This window comes from Tenrec ecaudatus, chromosome 10 (assembly GCF_050624435.1).
Source record: "Tenrec ecaudatus isolate mTenEca1 chromosome 10, mTenEca1.hap1, whole genome shotgun sequence".
NCBI lineage: Eukaryota > Metazoa > Chordata > Mammalia > Afrosoricida > Tenrecidae > Tenrec > Tenrec ecaudatus.
The window spans coordinates 97,113,919-97,133,304 of record NC_134539.1 but is presented as its reverse complement, the minus strand read 5'-3'; the positions used below and the strand labels follow the sequence as shown (position 1 = coordinate 97,133,304).

The 19,386-nt window shown below is 42.9% G+C and overlaps 1 protein-coding gene across 3 annotated transcripts in view; it reads right to left on the bottom strand.

Annotated features, from left to right (window-relative positions):
• Positions 1-625: 625 nt before the first annotated feature.
• Positions 626-19,386, bottom strand: part of SPECC1 (sperm antigen with calponin homology and coiled-coil domains 1) — a 286,549-nt gene continuing 267,788 nt past the window's right edge. For 2 of the 3 annotated variants that reach the window (XM_075561007.1, XM_075561009.1), the window contains 2 exons: positions 16,107-16,166; positions 626-4,298 (listed from right to left, as the gene is read on the bottom strand). In XM_075561007.1, coding sequence (XP_075417122.1) covers positions 4,209-4,298; positions 16,107-16,166 — 150 coding nt within the window. In that variant the 3' untranslated portion in view covers positions 626-4,208. The remainder of the gene's footprint in view (positions 4,299-16,106; positions 16,167-19,386) is intronic. The other variant, XM_075561008.1, reaches the window with a different exon arrangement.

Below are 19,386 nucleotides of genomic sequence, written 5' to 3'. Positions count from 1 at the left end.
GCTCTGCGTGGCACCAAGGACAGCCTTCACAAGAGACTGTAGTAGGCACAAGGCGCCCTGGTGGCACAATGGCTAAGCACTTTAGCTGCGAAGCAAAAAGTCAGTAGTTCAAATCCACTACTGACTCTTTGGGAGAAAAGAACTGGTGATCTACATCCATGAAAACCCTCTAGGGCAGGCCTACTCTGTCCTGTAGGATCACAATGGGTTGGAATCGACGCAGGCACACAATCACAACATAACAAGGGCTGCTAATTGGGGGCAGGAACTTAGAACTTCTGCATTGTCAGCCAGAGCAACGCAGTGGGGACCAGGGTCTGACAAGGAATATGCACAAGCAGATGCTGGCTTGAATACAGACTAAACGTATGTTTGCTTGGCACTTTGGGCAAAACAAGCAAACTAGGAGTTTCGATGTCTTTGTTGGGTGAGTGTGAGACTGCTAACTCAAGGTCAGTGGTTCAAAACCACCAGCTGCTCCCTCGGAGAAGACTGAGGCTAGCTGCTCCTGTGAAGATTTATAGCCTCAGAAGCGCTGTAAGTGGGAGATGGCAGTGGGTTTGTTTTTTGTTTTTGCTATTGTAAATGAGACCGAAACAAAGTATATTTTTTAGAAACATTACCATTCACAATGAGACCGAAACAAAGTATATTTATTAGAAATATTACAGTCATACACTGTATACTTACAGGTTAAAATTTAAATACATCTATGTTAGCATGTCTTATCCTGACAATGCTTCGTACAGTCTAGTATATTCTTTATAGAAACATAGAAACGAGGCCACAAATGTCACTGATTGCATTCAACTAATGTAGTTAAAATTAGTGAGCTACTCAGGATGTGACACGGTTAGCAAGCTCTAACGGTTCAGAGAAGCGACACAAACCAGTGAATTTGGGCACGTGTTGCTATTAAAAATACTTTGAGACAGGGTGCTGGCTTTTCATCTTTACTGCATGCTGTTGGGAGTGTATCTCCAAAATGACATTGGAGCTTTGGAGTGATCAAAACTAGTCCTGGATTTGGCAACGGGATTTATATTTTAAGAAGCTGAGGCCTCTGTCCTCCTTCTCCAGGGGAAGGCCACCCTCCCCTCAAGAGGCTCGGGGAGAGAGTGAGAGGAAGCTTTGCTGGAGAAAGGATGAGACGCCCAAGGTAGCCATCATTGCTAGATGAAGAATCACTTTGGAAGGCATGTTTTGTCTGATGCGTCATGGCACTTGGCAGGGCTCTTGCAAATGCTAAGAAACAATGAACGGAGAACGAAAGCAAGACTCAAGTCGACCTTGAAGCGAGAAGAGCGGGGACCTGCCTGGTGCTGCAGAAAGTCATCCCTGCCGGGCAGGAGCCACCATCCACCTTCTCCCTCTGTCTCAGAGAAAGCCCTTCACTCTCCTGGGTCTGGAATGTCACAGTTTGGGTATAAAAAGTATAAAGAAAGGGGAAAACAAAAAAGGCTTTGTAACACTCCATGGATTTTAAACGAAGATTTGGCCACTTGAAGGCTGAAGAAGGTGGGACAAGAAACTGGGAAGGATGCCATGTAGTGTGAGCGCAAGAAGCAAGAAGATAGTCCCTTGTTGGTTCAGTCGGTCAACTTTTCCCTTGAGCCTTGTGCTCTGAACGAGACTGCGGTGGCACTGAGAGTAAGTGCTTGGCTGCTGCTCAAAGGGACAAAAACAAACGAGACATCGGCTTCTCGAACGCCAGCAGCCGTAGGAGCTCTATGGAGCAGTTCAGCTCTGTCCTACGGGGCCATGCTGGGTTGGAACTAATTTGATAACACTGGGGTTTGGGGCTCTTGAGTTCTCTAACTGACAACTGGATCTGAAATACTCACCCAGTGTGGCCTAACCTGGGCTGGGAAAGGGCCTGACCAAAAAGCCAACTTCCATAAGGCTGCCCTGTGGCGCCGCACCTCCACACACCGGCAGGCCGCTTCTCCCTGCAAGAGAGCTGCGAGCTATGCTGCACTGAGCTGCTGGGCTGGCAGGCCCGATCCCTCACCCAGCTCGGGTCCATCTCTCTCAGGACCCCCAAAGGGTGTCTGTCCTGCATCACGGCCTGGTGGCCCTGCTTCTGAGAAGAGAGCACAGGCTTCCTCCCCCATAAGCACGCTCACTGACAAGGACAATGGCCACCCTACCTCCTGTGATGAAAGAGAGCGGACAGCCTTTCTTCCATGTGGTGTTTCCCTCCTTTTGAACCCTAAGGTGGCACGACACCCACAAGAACGGGTGAACCGGCCACCACCAGCAATGTGGTCTTGGGCAGGGTGCCTGGCATCCCCATCACGCTTGTCCCAGAGCTCTTGGAAAACCATCATCCAAACACCTGCACAGCCCCAGGTAAGTACAACAACAAACAGCCTGGGATGCTACCCACTTCCGCCTGCACTCAAAGTGTGCCAAGCGGAATCAGCAAGAGGATGCAAACATATCAGGCAAGTCAACAGAAGGCAGATGCACAAAGCACCCAATGAAGTCACTTTCATTTCATTGCCTTTCCCAGGAAGGGACCGGTTTGTCCATTTAAGCACAAAGGGGCCAGTTAGGAATGAGCCCTGCTCCAAATGTCCACAGCTTTGGATGAGAAGGCCTCTCCTCCCAGAGGCTCTCTGTGGAGCCATGCAATGCAAACACTTGGGATTTTTTAAATGGGCACAATGCATCCTGGGCCCCACTCCAGACACTCTGAGTCACCAGTTAACTGGCTGTTTTTCATGAAACTCCCCAGGAGGTTCTGATACAGAGCCAGCGCTGAGACCCACCGGCAGGGTGGGGAGGCAGGGCGTCTTTCCCCAGGTTGTCAGACAGCTTGAGACTAAGGGCTGGCCCCACCTGCAGTACCCAGACACCCAAATTGCTGGTGTGGAGTGTGGGGGTCAGACTCCTCTGGGAATTCACTCCTCTCCCAGCGTGGGGGCTGAACCTGCAGTCTCTACTCAAGGGGTTCGGCAATCAGATTTCCTGTAAGAATCAGGGGGAGGACTGCAATTCCCAGTAGCTTGCAGACTGTGGGATGATCTTTCCCTGCAGCAGCAGACATGGGGATCTGATGTACCAGCGAGCTGCGCCCTCTTCTCTGCCGCGTACAGACAATGAGCTCGTTGCTATTTAATCACCACCGCCCAACCCAACGACCACCTTTTGGCCCAGCAAAGAACAATGGGCCTGATGAAGTTCTTCCAGCTAAGGAAGTTCAGAGTGGAAATAAAGGACAAATATATTTATTACCTCCCCAGTCTCTCAAGAAATCCGCACTCTCAACCAACGCACAAAGTCCTGACATGCTGCACCCACACAGGCTTTCTTCCAGGCCCCATGCCAGCCAGACTGGGTGAAGGCAAAGGGAGTCTGACTAAGGGGAGGGTGACAGGCCAGTGGATGGTCGCTGCCATCTCCTTTTGGTCTGCACATGTCTCACTGAGCCAGGTGAGGGCATGGGCAGGTTGGGGGATGTGGGTGGGTGACACAGCTGACTGGTCCCACTCACACAACCCGCAGCTTCTCATCCATGGGACCTCACGGCGACCAAAGAGACAATTTCCACAGAAGTTCATGAGTACCTCACCTGCTGTGCTTTTCACCCAAGTAATCAAACAAGGGACTGTAAACTCGAAAAATCCGCATCGTGTTCTGAGCATTCAAAATGATTACTTGCTCGTGTGTGTGTGTGTGTGTGTGTGTGTGTGTCTCAGCTGCTCAAGGGCAAATGTTTGTTTGTTTGTTTTTGGTGGTGGGAAGGGAGAGTCGTGACACGGGCCAAATTTCTGTAACGGCAAAAGCTAAGCTCTTGAATTAAAGCAGGTCCCTGGTTAGAAAGACCGCAGTTGGCTATGCTAAGGATGGCAGTCTCAGAATCTCTAAGCAGACTCTGCGTTAAGTCACATGAGACGCGAGATGTTGCACTGGTTCTTGTGGAAATGAGCCTGGGTGCAGGATCTTGGATCTGGAGGGACACCTCGCCCTCTAGACACACCCCACGGGAGAGAGAAGCTTCTCTAATTCGTACACCAAAGCACACCCTGATTTAAGCGTGGTACGCGATGACCTCGTGCTGCATCGTGTTGTTCACTTTGGGGTTGCTCAGAGTCACCAAAGAGGCTTCCTTCGAAAGCTTTGCCGGTGGGGAGGTAGACAGGGCAGGAGCTGTGGGAAGTGGCCGATGCTTCCCAGGGCAGATGTTCTCAGGCTTTCCGGGTTCACGTTTCAAAATATTTGTAGATCTGGGCTACGTACTGCATCACGCTCTGCCAGTCTGGCCGGTCAGTGTATAGCATCTCACTGAGCTCCTGCAGAGAGGGGACAAGGTTACAAGAGAGAACAGGGTGAGGCAGGTGCATCACAGGCCACCTTCCCACAAAGGGGCTTAGACCCAGGTCAGAGGCTTGTACTGCCTGGATAGAAAGGAGGTCTGGGCAAAACAGTCAGTGTTAAGTGTGGTCAAATAACAGAAAGGTTTATCCTTCCTATTTATGGGGTGAGACTGCCATTTTTTTGGTTTTAATAATTTATTTTTAAACCAAAGGTTTTAAAAATTACTACTGTATTAAAATTATAAATTGTATTATATTAGTATAATATAATACTACAATAAAAATAATGTCAAACTATAGATAATAAAATATTATTTTCTGAAAACACAGGTTCATTTAATAAGAAAAACATCCCTCTCTCTAACTTCCATTGAGTCGATGTTGGCTCATAGCAACCCTACAGGACAGGACAGAACTGTCCTTGTGAGTTTCTGAGACTGATGCTGTTTATGGGGAGTGGAAAGTCACATCTTTCTCCCACAGAGCAGCTGGTGGTTTTGAACTGCAGACCTTGAGGGTCTGCGCCCAATGTGTAACCACTCTGCGACCAGCGCTATATAATGCAAAGTTCATTACACAATAATTAAGTGAAAACTAAACTTAAATCTGAATCCAATTCTTATCTGAAATATACTGATGTAATCATAATATATGCTATATCGTTTGCTATGCTAATCGTTCAAAATCTATATATGAATTTTCCTTGAGGAAATAAAATACTGACAAAAAGCTTTTGTGAGACTAATGTATCATTCAAGCTATATCTCATTAACAATCACTCTATATTTTATTTACTTACTTATTTGTACTCTTTCTTTAAAAACAAAGCCAAACCAGAGAACATGGCTCTTTCAGGGGCAACACCGGGGAAAAAAAGTTGTGAAAAGAGAGAGCCACCCATTACCCTCCTGTGATAAAGCCATTGCCGTTCTTCTCAGTCACAGTAGAAGGCACACCTGTCTTCCTATGCTCCCATCTGGTGGGCAGACTAGTGCTTCCTCTGTGCCTTTCATGTCACGCTTTGCATACGGCTTCCCTTGGTGTTGCATTGCTTTGCTGGTGAATGCCGTCTGTCTGCGGGAACTGCTATGCCACACTGGACAGACTGCCTTCTATTGTTTGACATGGAATGGACAGTCACATCTCCACCAGGAAAACCGGCCATTCTCTAACCAATTCATTTCACTAGCTTTGCTATTTACCAGTGTTTTATTTTTCTCCCCCCAATTTAATCAGTAAGAAGGCAACAGCAGGGAGAGAGCAGAAAGGAGGGCTCACACAGGCTGTCCTGGAATCGTTGCCACTGAACCTACTCAGTCATTACCTTTGGAACTGAGGTCAGGCTGCTTTGTGGGCATGGGGACCAAGAGGAAAGAACCCCCACAGAAAGCCCATAGCAGAGATGCTGTGGGAAATCCGGCTGAACTCATTAATGCACCTGTTACTAGGCATCAAGGAAGCCTAAAGACCGTAAATGAGTCATTTAACCTGCTTCAGTAGCATCTAAACCTATTTGACTGATTTTGTCTCCTGGTTATACAAAAAGAGAAATATATATAAGCATATTATTAGTCAGGGGAAAGAAGTGCTGGTGGTACATTCCACACACAGAGACCCGGAACAATGAAAAATAAAAACAAACAAACAAAACCATTTTCTTGGGCTACAAAGATAAGATTCTTCTTCTACCCCAAGTACTAGCAGTGTGCACATAAACGAACTTATCAAAAATGAAACTTCTTAAAACAGGGGAGTTGTCAATATGGATTATAATACAGAAAAGGAGTCAATGCACAACAAAAATTTCATAAACAAACAAACAAAAGGTAACCAAGAATTAAGCATGATGTGTTGGAAACAGAGAAACTCTGAGAAAGAATAACTTCCTACAGACGCAAGGAAAAGCAACATCCTCTGTGGGATGGGAAGGCTATGTCGTCTGTGTCAGACAGGGTTCAGAAGCCCATTCAAGATTATCCTTTTACAGTGACTATTTCCTATGCCTGAAGCTAAGAAACATTCCATCAAAAGCACTTTGGTACATTTTCAACACCACAGCTGAATATATTTGAAGAGAAAATGTCATACGCTTCAGGAGCAAATGAGAGCATCTACACACTAATAAAATTTCTTTAAATTAGTAGTTAAAGCTTTTTTACTTAAGGGAGGGGAACACCAGGACCAGTTATTTCATTGGTGAATTGTACCAAATAATCATGGAAGAAGCAATACCAATTCTACACAACTGAATCGAATTCTTCTGGGAAATAGAAAAGAAGGAAATATTCTTAGCTTTTTCTGAGGCTAAAGGAGATGTCTATTATTACATGAACTCCATTTGGCAACAGACTCTATGTCTGCCAGAGTAGAACTGTGAGTCACAGGAGTTCCCCTAGCTGATTTTCAGGAGCAGAAAGCCAGGACATCCTTCTGAGGCACCTGTGGATAGAGTCCAACCTGTAACCGTTTGGTTAGAAGCCATGTGCACTGGCCCTTGCATCTCTCAGGGGCTCTTCACGAGGCCAGCATTACACAATGACCCAAATCAGAAAAGGGCAGGACCAGATAACTACAACCCAATCTTTCAAAGGAGCACAGATCCAAAATTCCTTGACAAGTATTGTAAATGGATCCCAGCAATATATAAAAGGGTAATCAATCCCTCATGACCAAGTGGGACTGATCCCATGACTGCAAGGCTGGTTTGTCATTCATAAATCCATCAGGGTAATTCATCACATAATCAAACGAACTAAGAAAATAATGTTTGGTATCCAACTTTCTAGTTTTCTAAGAAAAGATCACATAATATTCAGCTAGCATTTATGATGAAAAACTCAAACACTGAGACACAGAAGGTAACTTTCTCTACCTAACGTATGACGTGTGTGTGTAAAACAACAGCATCATGCTCAGTGATGAGGTGAGACTGAATGATTCCCCTCTATGGCTGGGAAGAAGACACGCATATCTCTTCTCATCTCTCCGATTACACATGATAAAGGACGTCCTAGCTAGTGCACCAAGGCAAGAAAAAGCTAGTAAAGACATGCAGATGGGAAAGAAGAAATAAAATGGCCTTTCTTTGCTGATGACATGGTTGTTTGTATAAGCAACTCCAAAGAGTTTACCAGAAAAGTCCTAGAACTAATATTTTATTCATGTTATTAAAAAACCCACAAAGAAGCATCTTCCCTTGCTTTTAGGGTGTTTTCATCCTCACAAAAACCGAAAAATAACCAGATGTTGAGGGAAAGTCAGGCTTAAACTGCAAAAGCATTAACTTTTTTTCTTCCCCGCCGAAGCAGTCTGCAGCCTTGTCAATTTTTCTTTTCTGGCTAGAAAAGAGGGTGGCCAGTGAAAACCCCACCTGTGTGATGTCATGAAAAAGGTGGTGGGCATCCTCAGTTTAAGAGCTCTCATACCTACAAATACAGAGACCTGGTGGCACTGTGAGTTAAGCACTGGGCAGACAGCAGAAAGGTCAGTAGTTTGAACCTACCCATTGCTCCTGTGGGAGAAAGACGAGGCCAATGTGCTTCCATGCAGCTTTGGAAACCTTATGGAGCCCCCCCTACTCTGTCCTGAGGGCCACTCTGCGTCTCAGTAGCTGGATGGCGCTGCATTTATAACTACACGTGGCACAGGGCCAAAACTCTTCATGCATAATTTTTAAATGCTAACTTAATACTCATTAAGTATGTGGTCACCCTGGAAATGTGTATTCATTAAGGGAGTGAAAAAAAATTACGCTTCTGGGAAGCCTCCAGTCCTTCGGGGGCACTTGTTTCTTCCCAGTTTTTCCTTTCTCTGCAGGAGGCTCACAGTCCTCCAAATGCACAAATTGTTCATGAAGTTATGAAACAATAAAATACTGTGTTATTGCTTTGAGCTCGTTCTAAGGTTTATATTTAACAATTGCTTAACTAGCCGACTTGCTTCCGGGGGAGACACGATCTCTTTGCAAGCAGATAGAATGCCTGCCTTCTAGAATACGCCTTATATTTAAATTTCCCTGAACTTTGACTATTTTTTAACCATATCATACAACATGTGATATGCAGTACAGTGAATAAATTGTACTTTGAGAGCCTAGCACATAGACATAGCTGCTCCAGATGCAGCGTCACGGATGGTTAACAGTGTGGGTTAACTTGCCTTTACTACCCTTAGACCTGAGGTCCTTCATGTAACTGGGGTACATGTCTCAGTGTCCCACCCATACAGTGTGGACTTTCGGGAAGGTAAAATGAATCAATAATGAAAAATAAATGCTTTTCACCAATTAAGGCCAAGTCTACTTCACAGTTTACCCCAGAGTATGCTCCATCATGCCGGAATTGCCTTTTCTAGCCTCGTAAGATTTCCAGTTACAGCTCAGCTGAAGAACTTAATCTGTAGGTATGATGACTATTGCTACTGGGCGACTCAGTGAGCAAAACTTCTCAAAGAACAGTACCTCTACTGGCCCAGTTTGAAAACCTGAAAGCCCTGTAGTTATGGATGTAATCCCATTTGGGGATAAGTCTTTGTTATGCTAACGAGATGGGCGAACACTGCAGAGTAGTTGTTAAGCAACCACCTTTCAGATCTAAAAAAGAACAGATTTGGCACCTAGAAGGGCAGGTTAACAGGGTAAGACACACACCCTGGAGGATCATCAAAGGGTCCATAAAGGACCTTTCCCCTAAGTTGGAAGAGGCAGAAAGCCTTGCACTAGAGCTGGGCCCTAAGTTGGGAAATCTGGCCTCCTAAACTGTGCAAAAAGGAACTCCTGTCTATGAAAGCCAGCCCCAGTGTTTATCTTATAGCACCCCTAAGAAACAAAGACACCTTCCCGCCAAGATTCAAACACCTCAACCTTGGTTGCTACCAGACTGGCGACCACACCGCCTGTCCTCTCTGATTTAAGGCTCTTTTCTGAAGAGTTGCTCAACTTCGTGATAGGCGATGTGGATGAGGAAGACTGCTTGCTACAATTTGGGAAATAGTGTATAACTTTCATATTTAAATAATCCCATCTTTGCTACTATGCTATACCAAGATATATAAATGACGTTTTTTGGTTGCTGTTTTTTTCCTGAATGATACAATAATTAGCTTAATCAGATACTTGGGATTGTACTGTCAATTCCTGAGTGAGTATAGTTTGAAAGTGTCATGTGTAAATAAATACATTATTTTTCAATGTCAAGATACTGAAAAGCAAATTGAATAATTCAGGAAATGTCTATTTTGTGGATGATATAAACTAGATTGCCTGCAAACATTCCTAAATGCTTTTGAGATTAATTATGCTTGGCACTAGCTCCTAAAAACAGCCAAACAAATGAACTTCTTGGCTTGGACAATTAGGTCAACCAGATGATCTCATCCTCTTCCCAACTCACTAACTTCTACAGTGATTAGATAAAAATTAGAAAAAAGATTAAATTTTTAAAAAAGTAAATATCAACTGTAATACGTTGAAGGCAAATGTATTCTGGCAATAATAAAATCTTCTAACAAATACTCTTTACACCTCACATTATACTATCATTAGTTTTTGTAGAAGGGAGGATAAACCAAATCAGGCTCGTGTTTTTTCCATTTTGGTCCAAAGTATAAATCCCCGCACTTTTTAAAATGAGAATGTAAGAAATTCTCTGGATTAATTTCTACACGAGAGAAAGATAGACAGCTACGGTTGAGTTGACTGACACATGGTGAAGCCAGGTACAGAATGGAAAGTTCCAGTCTTGTATCAACCTCTTGTTTGAGACCATCCCTGTGGCTATTGTGCCCAACTACCTCATGAAGGGTCTCCGTGGCCTTCTTTGGCCCTTAGGTCACCCGACTTGATGCCTTCCTGTGACAGCTGATCCTTTCTGATGATATGCTCAACGCAATTCAGTCAGACAATATTCTGTTGTGAGCCATGGTATTTTGATTAACTAAATTCATGAAGTAGATCTTTCTTCCAGATCAGTACTTCTACTGGTAGTCGAAATACTGGTGGCTAAATTTCCAGGACCATACCCATACGTAAGCCGCTACAGTATAACAAACTGATGGGGGCTTTGTTCTCGTTAGGGGCCAGTAAGTTCCAACTCATTGCAATCCAGTGCACAACAGAGCAAAACGCTGCGTGGTCCTGGGCCATCCTCACAACTGTTGACTGTTGACATTTACCAAGTAGATGTCCTTCTCTAGGACAGGTCCCTTTGGACAACAGTCTAGCTTCTAAGGAGTACTCTGGCTATACTTCTAATAGAGTAGCTTCTTCTGGTACTCCATGTATATGCCATAGTCTGGCCAACACCAGAATGCAAAGGTATCGATTCTTCCTTGGTCTTCCGTATTCATTGTCCAATTTTCTCATGCACACGAGGCCACTGAAAACATCAATTAAGTCAGGTGCACCCTAGTCCTCAAAGTGACATGCTTGCTTTTTAGCATTTTAAAGAGATCTTTTAGAACAGATTTGCCGGATACAATTTGTTGTTAGATTTGACAGCTGCTTCCGTGAGCATTGATTGTGGATCCAAGTAAAAAGATTGGTAACTTCAATCTTTTCCCGGTTTATGATGTTGCTTATTGGTCAGTTGTGAGGATTTGTTTTTCCTTTTCGTCGCTGAGGTGTAAGCCATATTGAAGGCCGGAGTCTTCGATCTTCATCAGTAAATGCTTCAAGTCCCTGTCACGTTCCGCAAGCAAGCTTGTGCTATCTGTATAGTGCAGGCTGTTCATGTGTTTTCTCCCAGTCCTGATCCTCGCTCTTGAGCTTCTTAGATTATATGCTCAGCATAGCTATTGAATAAGTGTGATGAAAGGACACAACCCAGAAGTACACCTTCCGAATTTTAAGTTCTGCAGCATTTCCATAGACTAAGGGTTTCCTGTGCACAATTGTTATGGAATTCTCATTATTTACAATGTTACCCATAGTTTGTTGTGATCCACAGAGTCCAATGCCTGTGTATAGTAAATACAGTACAGGTAATTATCTTCCTAGTATTCATTGCTTTCTGTCAAGATTAATCTGACATATTCCTTGTTCTATGTCCTGTTCTGAATGTGGCTTAATGTCTGGCTGTGCTTTGTTGATACACGCTACAACTGTTTTTGAATGAAATTCAGCAAAATCTTACTTGTGTTTGCTTTAATGAAATTGTTTGAAATTTATGTATTCTGTCAGGTCACTTTTTTGGGGGAGTGGATACAAATATGAATCTCTCCCAATCAATTGGATTTGTATCTGTCTTCCAGATTTCCTGACAAGTGAGTACTTCTAACACTGCAGTGGTTTGTTGAAACACTTCAGTTCCTGGAACCTTATCTTTATCTCCAAATGCCGTGAGCGCAACTTGAACTTTACTCCAATACTATCGTACGCTACCTCTTGCCATGGCTGAATACTGCCCTATCCTTTTGGTCTAGTGACTGTGTATTCCTTCCATGTTCTCTTGAAGCTTCCTTCATCATTCAGCATTTTGTCTACAGAATCTCTCGATATTGCAACTCAAGTCTTGCATTGTTTTCTTCACTTTTTTTCCCCCAGGAGCCATGGTGGTGTAGTGGTCACATTTTGGGATGCTAACCACAAAGCCAGCAGTTCAAAACCACCAGCCACTCCTTGGGAGCAAGATGGGGCTTTCTAATCCCATAGAGAGTTACAATCTTGGAAACCCACAGGGGCAGTTCTATAGGGTCATTATAAGTCGGCATCCATTCAACGGCAGTGAGTTTCTTTCTTTTTTATGGTCTTTCATCATGAGTAATACAGAATATATTCCTTCCTTTTGGTTTTTCTAACTTCAGGTATTTACGCATTTCTTTATAATACTTTGTCTTCTGGAGTTACCTTTTGAAAATTTCTGTTCCACTTTTACTATCATTTCTGTTGCTAGAGCTATTCTGCACTTGAGAGCAAGCTTCAGGGTCTCTTCTGACAGGCGTTTTTGTTTGTCTTTCTAATGACCTTTCTTCATGTGTGACATTCTTGGTGTCATCGTACTACCTGGCTGATATCCAGTCAATGCGATCTTGAGTAAGTCCAACTTCAATTTACAAACTGTCTCAGCACTAGCTATTTCCAACAGCTTTATTGGCATATAATCCATATACCATATAATCCAACAGTTTGATTACATCAAGTAGAATTGTACAATCATCACCACAATCAGTTTTGGAACATTTTCTTCCTTCTTGTACTCCTTGCTATTAGCTCCCCATTTCTTCCCAACCTCTTCTAATGATACATCCTGCCCTTCAGGCGGAAGTGATATCTGGGCTTGGCATAAAGGAAGAGGAACGGGAAGGAAAAAGCCAAGAGTGTAGAAAAGAGATCTTCTGGAGCCCTTGATTAAAACATTAAGCAACAAACCGACCCTGAAACTACCTCAGGATTTCTCAGTGGAAAAAAACATCAAGATTTAAGTGATGGAAAAATGCACTTAGCTGCTGATCCTGGTTCTTCCCAGCTGCATCTCAGAAGAAAGGCCCAGTGAGTCCTTTTAAAGAGTCAGCCATTGACAACATCACGGGCTACAGTTCTGACAGGGTCATTATGAGTTGGAGGTGATGTGACAGCAACTAGGAATGGTTTATGCAAACACGAGTGGGCCTTCTATCATTTGCGGCTGACTGTGTAATAACAAACTCCCTCTAATATATTTTCCCATTGCTAAATATCCGCTTGACGTGCTGGGTAATTTCCTTAGATGTATTTTTTCAGTTCACTAATCCTCTCTTCTGTTGTACCGAATCAGTTTCTCACCCCATTCCTTATGTTTTTAATTCTAATTTCTAGAAAAATTGCCTAATTCTTTTTCTAAAGCGTTATTTCCCCCATATTGCCAGGTTCTTTCCTTATGGGTTTCAGTCCTTCTTGTACTTCTTTAATATCCGCGAACAGAGTCAGCTGGCAGTCGCATTCTCTTGCCAGAGTGGTACAAAGAGTAAAGGACCTGGTCACCAGCTGAAAGATGTCTGCGGGCACCCATCCAGAAGCGCCTCAGGAGACAGCCCACAGGATCTGCTTCAGAAGGTCAGTCTTGAAAACTCGTAAGGAGTAGTCCTACTCTGCATAGACGGAGGCACCACAAGGTGCAGCTGAATTTATGGCAACATTGACAATTGACATTGTCTAATTAAGTCAAGTTCAAAAATAAAATAATAATCCTCTTATGTGTTCTGATAGCTCAGAATAGATCTTTTATTGTGTCTTTTATAATTTTGGCTTCTGTACATATTTTCAGCAGCAATTAAACTATTCACTCAGGCGCTTCCTAGATCAGAGAAAGTTACAATAAGGGTATCCTGCTGTGTTTGTCTGAGTTCTTTAGGGAAACAAATCCACAGAAACTCGTGTATAAGAGACTTTATATAACGGTTAAGTGCACCGCAAGAAAACATCCCAACCCAATGCTATCCAAGCCCACAAGTCCAACATTAGCCCATATGTCCGACATCAATCCACAAAGTTCTCCTCCATCTCACAAAACACATACAATAATGCCAACTGCAGGAGGAAAGCCGAATCAGTGAACGTGTAAGCATCTCAGCGATGGCAGGGGTCTCCACATGGTTTCTCCAGCACCCAGGGCTGCATCAGGGTAGGTCCATGTGGCTTCTCCTTGGGGATGTCTTGCAGGAAGTCAGCCTTGCCAGTTGAAGGAGGGAACTGGCTAAGGCAGCTGCACCCTGGTCCGACCATCACAGAGCAAGAGGCCCGAGAACTCAAAAGGTGAGGCTCACGGAGCTGCTTATCCCTCTGCCCTTCAATTAACCCCACATGTGTTTATCAGCCAGCATGGTGCAATAAACTAACTACCTCACCTGCAATGCAGATTTTATTAATTTGAATTTCAAACTGGACCTGGATCAGTTTTCTTTTCTTATAGATTTTCTTTCATTGATTACAAAAAGTCCCAGGCAGGGACAAGCTTCTGTAACACCTTTGTGGACTGGCTGTGGCGTTGCCTTATTTTTCCTTTCTCTTAAGATAGCAGTATTTTTGAGCTTCAGCTTTGTGCAGGGTCTGAGTACTAATGCTCTGCTTAGGAGAGAGTTCAGGGTCTTGTCTCTGATTCCTGTTTGGCCATTACATAAAGGCTGCAGCTCTTTGAACTTGTCTGTACTAGGTATACACTTATTAAGAGTCCTTCATCACCATTACCACCTGCAGTCGCCACAGTCTCAGCTCATGCTTATGGCTCTGATTTTGTGTATGGAATCTGGTTATTTCTCATTTTATAAAACTTGTGAATTGGGTGGGGTTTATATTTCAGATAATTGTTTTTGCATTCAACAGCTCCAACAACTTAATAAACCTCCCAAGGGCTCCTGTCCTCTCCCCTCTTTTCCCCAACTCCTTGCATACTATCTCCCCCTTCACCAAAGTTAACACCTGTCTACCCTGTAGCTTATCATTTCCTCTTGCCTCCTTTCCCCTCCTACTCCTGTTAACCATCAAAGTCTAATTTGGTATGAAAGCCTTTTCTTGGTTTTATTCTTTCTATAGCAGTGATCTCATACAGTATCTGGACCTTTTGTATTTGACTAACTTCATCATAAGATCCTGAGGTATTTGATTTCATCATTATTCTTTAACGATGCATGGTATTCCATTGTGCACGGTCTTCCATTGTGCACGGTATTCCATTGTGTGTATGTGCCAGAGTTTATGCATTCTTCTACTGATGGGCATTTTAATTGTTTTCATCTTCTTGCTGTTGTGAATAATGCTGTGATGAACATAGATATCTGATCATGATAGGTTCTTTATTTCTGTAGAGTATTGAGGTAGTTAGTTTATTGTGCCAACCTGGCTGATAAAACATACGTGGGATTAATTGAAGGGCGGAGAGATAAGTGGCTCGGAGAGCTTCGCCTTTTTTTGTCTCTTGCTCTTTGATCATCGGACCAGTGTGCGACTGCCTTGCTTGTTCCGTGCCTCAATTTGCAAGCTACACTACCTGTGGGACACCTAACCCGTGGACCGTGTCACTCTAATATGAGGTTCCTTTAAGACCTGCTTCACCACACTATTAGAAGTTACATCTCTTGAGCTGGGGGCTGTCAGACCCTGTCATCTGGCTGACTGTTGGTGACCTGCCTTGCTGTTTGCTGCCTATGCCCGGATAGCCCGAATTACTCTACAGAGGACTACCTGGCGGCCCTCAAGGCTTGAAGGGCTGCCAGGGTCTCACAACTGTCTCACTGAGCCATTTGTACTGCTTTCTAATTTAATTAACTGTTTATTTCTTATGTTATACATCTATCTGTATGTATGTATGCATATATATAACTATTAGCATTCTGATTTTGTTTCTCTAGAGAACCCTGTCTAACACAAGCATGTACTGACTAGTGCTACTGCTAGGCAATATGATATTTCTATTCCCAATTGTTTGAGTAAGTGCTATATGGCTTTCCACAGTTGGCGGTACTATTTTACAGTCCCACCAGCAGTGTGTTCAGTCTTTCCTTAGAACTCAATGTATGAAAGATTTTTCAATTAAACTGAAAAAGTTCACACTTATAGTTGACTCAAACAAGAGTAATTTAATGGCAATATAGTCCAATATTTTTTCCAGAATTAAACGGTACTCCTAATGAAATCTTCATCGCAAAAGCTCTAATTCACATGGCCAGACCACCTGGATACCTGTAGACTAGGAGCATGAGTAATAGCATGTGGATTTCAATATTCTGTTAAAAAAGGCATTCAGCAGATAATAAGAGTTCTTTTTAATATAATCAAAATGAGCACACGACAAGAAAGCAAGTTCGGATACTTACCAGGCTGGGCTTGATGCCCACACTTTCAGCTGCTTCAAATGCTAATAAGAGATTCCTTTTCTAGGTTAAAAAGAGAGACTGAAATTATCAACTGGAAAAATAATTGGGAGGGAAGTAGTAAAGAACATCAACTGACAGACTCTTATGGATGATCACTGTAACATTTAACATTTTAAGTCAAATAGGCAAACTGTGATTTCAGATATAAACAAGAATATTAACAGGTCAGAGTTCATATGACCAGCCCCACTATGAGACACGACATCCCTCACTGACCCATAGCCCTACAGGGGACAACACTGGAGACACAGTGTGGGAATTGCACTCCATCTGATCCCACCACACCGAGGCAAAACATTAAGGGCATGCAACAGAACAACAAGGGGAGCAGAGCAACAAAGTCCCCAGGGAATACCAAAACTATACTTTGGGGCCAGGGCTTGGCACCCCATCAGACTCTACAGGAAAACACTCCTAAAGGCCAACAAACAGTCCTTGAACTAACTACAAACTTTTCTTTTTTGTGGTTGTTGTGGTTTGTTTTTTTGTCATTGGCTTTTTGTTGTTTTCTTTTGTTGCTTGGTTTGCTCCGTCTTGTTTTTGTGCATGCTACTATCTCCTCAGGTCTGTCCAAATAAGATAGGCTGGATGAACAATCTGGAGGAGAAAACAATGGGACCGACAGTTCCAGGGGGGACATGGGAGAGGGGGAAGTTGGGGAAAGGAAGTGGTGTTAACAAACCCAGGGACAAGGGAACAACAAGTGATACAAATGGATCGTGAGGAGGGTGTAGGGCGTGATCAAGGGAAATGTAACCTAGAGAAATTACTGAAACCCAAATGAAGGCTGAGCATGATAGTGGGACAAGAGGAAAGTCAAGGGAAATAGAGGAAAGAGTTGGAGGCAAAGGGGATTTATAGAGGTATAAATAAAGGCATGTACATATGTAAATATATTTATATATGAGGATGGGGAATTAGATTTATGTGCATATATTTATAAGTTTAGTATTAAGGTAGCAGATGGGCATTGAGCCTCCACTCAAGTACTCCCTCAATGCAAGAAACTTTGTTCTATTAAACTGGCATTTCATGACGCTCACTTTCCCAACACGATTGCTGAAGACAAAGTGGATACATAAGCAAATGTGGTGAAGAAAGCTGATGATGTCCGGCTATCAAAAGATATAGTGTATGGAGTCTTAAAGACTTGCAGGTAAACAAGCAGCCATCTAGCTGAGAAGCAACACAGCCCACATGGAAGAAGCACCCCAGTCTGTGTGATCACGAGGTGTCAAAGGGATCAGGCATCAAAGAATAAAAAATCATATAATTGTGAATGAGGGGGAGTGTGAAGTGGAGACCCAAAGCCCATCGGTAGGCAACTGGACATCCCCTTATGGAAGGGTCATGGGGAACAGATAAGTCAGTCAGGGTGCAGTGTAGCAATGATGAAACATAACTTTCTTCTAGTTCCTAAATGCTTCTTCCCCACCCACTATTATGATTCCAATTCTACCTTACAAATTTGGCTAGACCAGAAGATGTACACTGGCACAGATAGGCACTGGAAACACATGGAATCCAGGACAGATGATCTCTTCAGGATCAGTGGTGAGAGTGGCGATACCGGGAGGGTGGAGGGAGGGTTGGGTAGAGAGGAGGAATCAATTATAAGGATGTATATATAACCTCCTCCCTGGGGATGGACAACAGAAAAATGGGAGAAGGGAGATGTCGGACAGATAAGATATGGCAAAATAATAATTGATAAATTATCAAGGGTTCATGAGGGAGGGTGGAGCAGGGATGGAGGGAGAAAAACGAGGAACTGATGTCAGGGGCTTACATGGAGAGGAAATGTTTTGAGAATGATGAGGGAAACGAATATACTAATGTGCTTTATACAATTGATGTATGTATGGATTGTGATAAGAGTTGTATGAGCCCCCAATAAAATGACTAAAAAAAAGATCAGAGTTACTATTAATAATTAACTTACTGATTGATTTCTGATATTTAAAAATAAATTTTTGACATTTAGGTTATTTTTCCTTTATTAATGCTCCTTCACACAAAATATGTTCTATTAATGGTAATTAATAAGTCCTAGTGCTACATAAAAATTCTATCAAAGTAATATGAGGGGGCTTTAAAAATTTCATGGAAAATTCCACATCTTTAATTCCATTTTTCTCTGTTTTCTGAGATGTGTTCATGTTATAAAGTGAAATATTTAAAAAAAACTACTCCTTTCTCCAACCTTAGTCTTTTAGAGAATCACTTTGAATTTTTCTCTAGTTCTTCTGGTGAATACCTTTATTTAGACCTCTGTACATGGAGAGGCAGCTTTGAATTGACCCCCGGCTTCCTTCAGTACAGTCCAGACTACCTGCTGAAATGCCTTTTTGGTGGCAGTGAGGTTCTTATCTTTACTGTAAGGCTCTTTTAAATTAGTTTTGGTTCGAAGGTTACTGGTATGCCAGATTGGGGGCATCATCCAGAAGTCATGACAGAAATATATATTTTAAAACATTTTATTAGGGGCTCATACAACTCTTATCACAATCCACACATATACATACATCAATTGTATAAAGCACATCTGTACATTCTTTGCCCTAATCACTCTCAAAGCATTTGCTCTCCACTTAAGCCCTCTGCATCAGGTCCTCTTTTTTTTTCCCCCTCTCTCCCTGCTTCCCCTCCCTCATGAGCCCTGGATAATCCACAGATTGTTATTTTGTCATATCTTGCCCTATCCGGAGTCTCCCTTCCCACCCCCTTCTCTGCTGTCCATCTCCCAGGGAGGAGGTCACATGTGGATCCTTTTAATCAGTTCCCCCTTTCCAACCCACTCACCCTCCACTCTCCCAGCATTGCCCCTCACACCCGTGGTCCTGAAATATTTTTTATGGCTTTAATATGTAATGTGAAGTTGCTTTCTAAAATGCTATAACCGATTCTCTTTCATTTTACTGTACCGATTTTTAATGCCAGCCTATTTTCTTGTGTCCTTAACGTGCACAGGCTATTACGATTTTTAAACCGTGTCTGTGCCAAATGTGACAGGCAAAAAACAGTTGTATATTGTTAGAATCTGCATCTTTTTTATTACGAGTAAGGCTTAAAGAGAAGGCATTTTCTAACCAAACGTTTTCTATAGAAATCCCCTAAGACCTGGGGATCCTAATGATTCTATTTGCTTTTTTAAAAAGCAGATATTGAAGAAAGAAAAATAAAATAATGCATGCTGAAAAAATGTCTCAAGATACTTTAG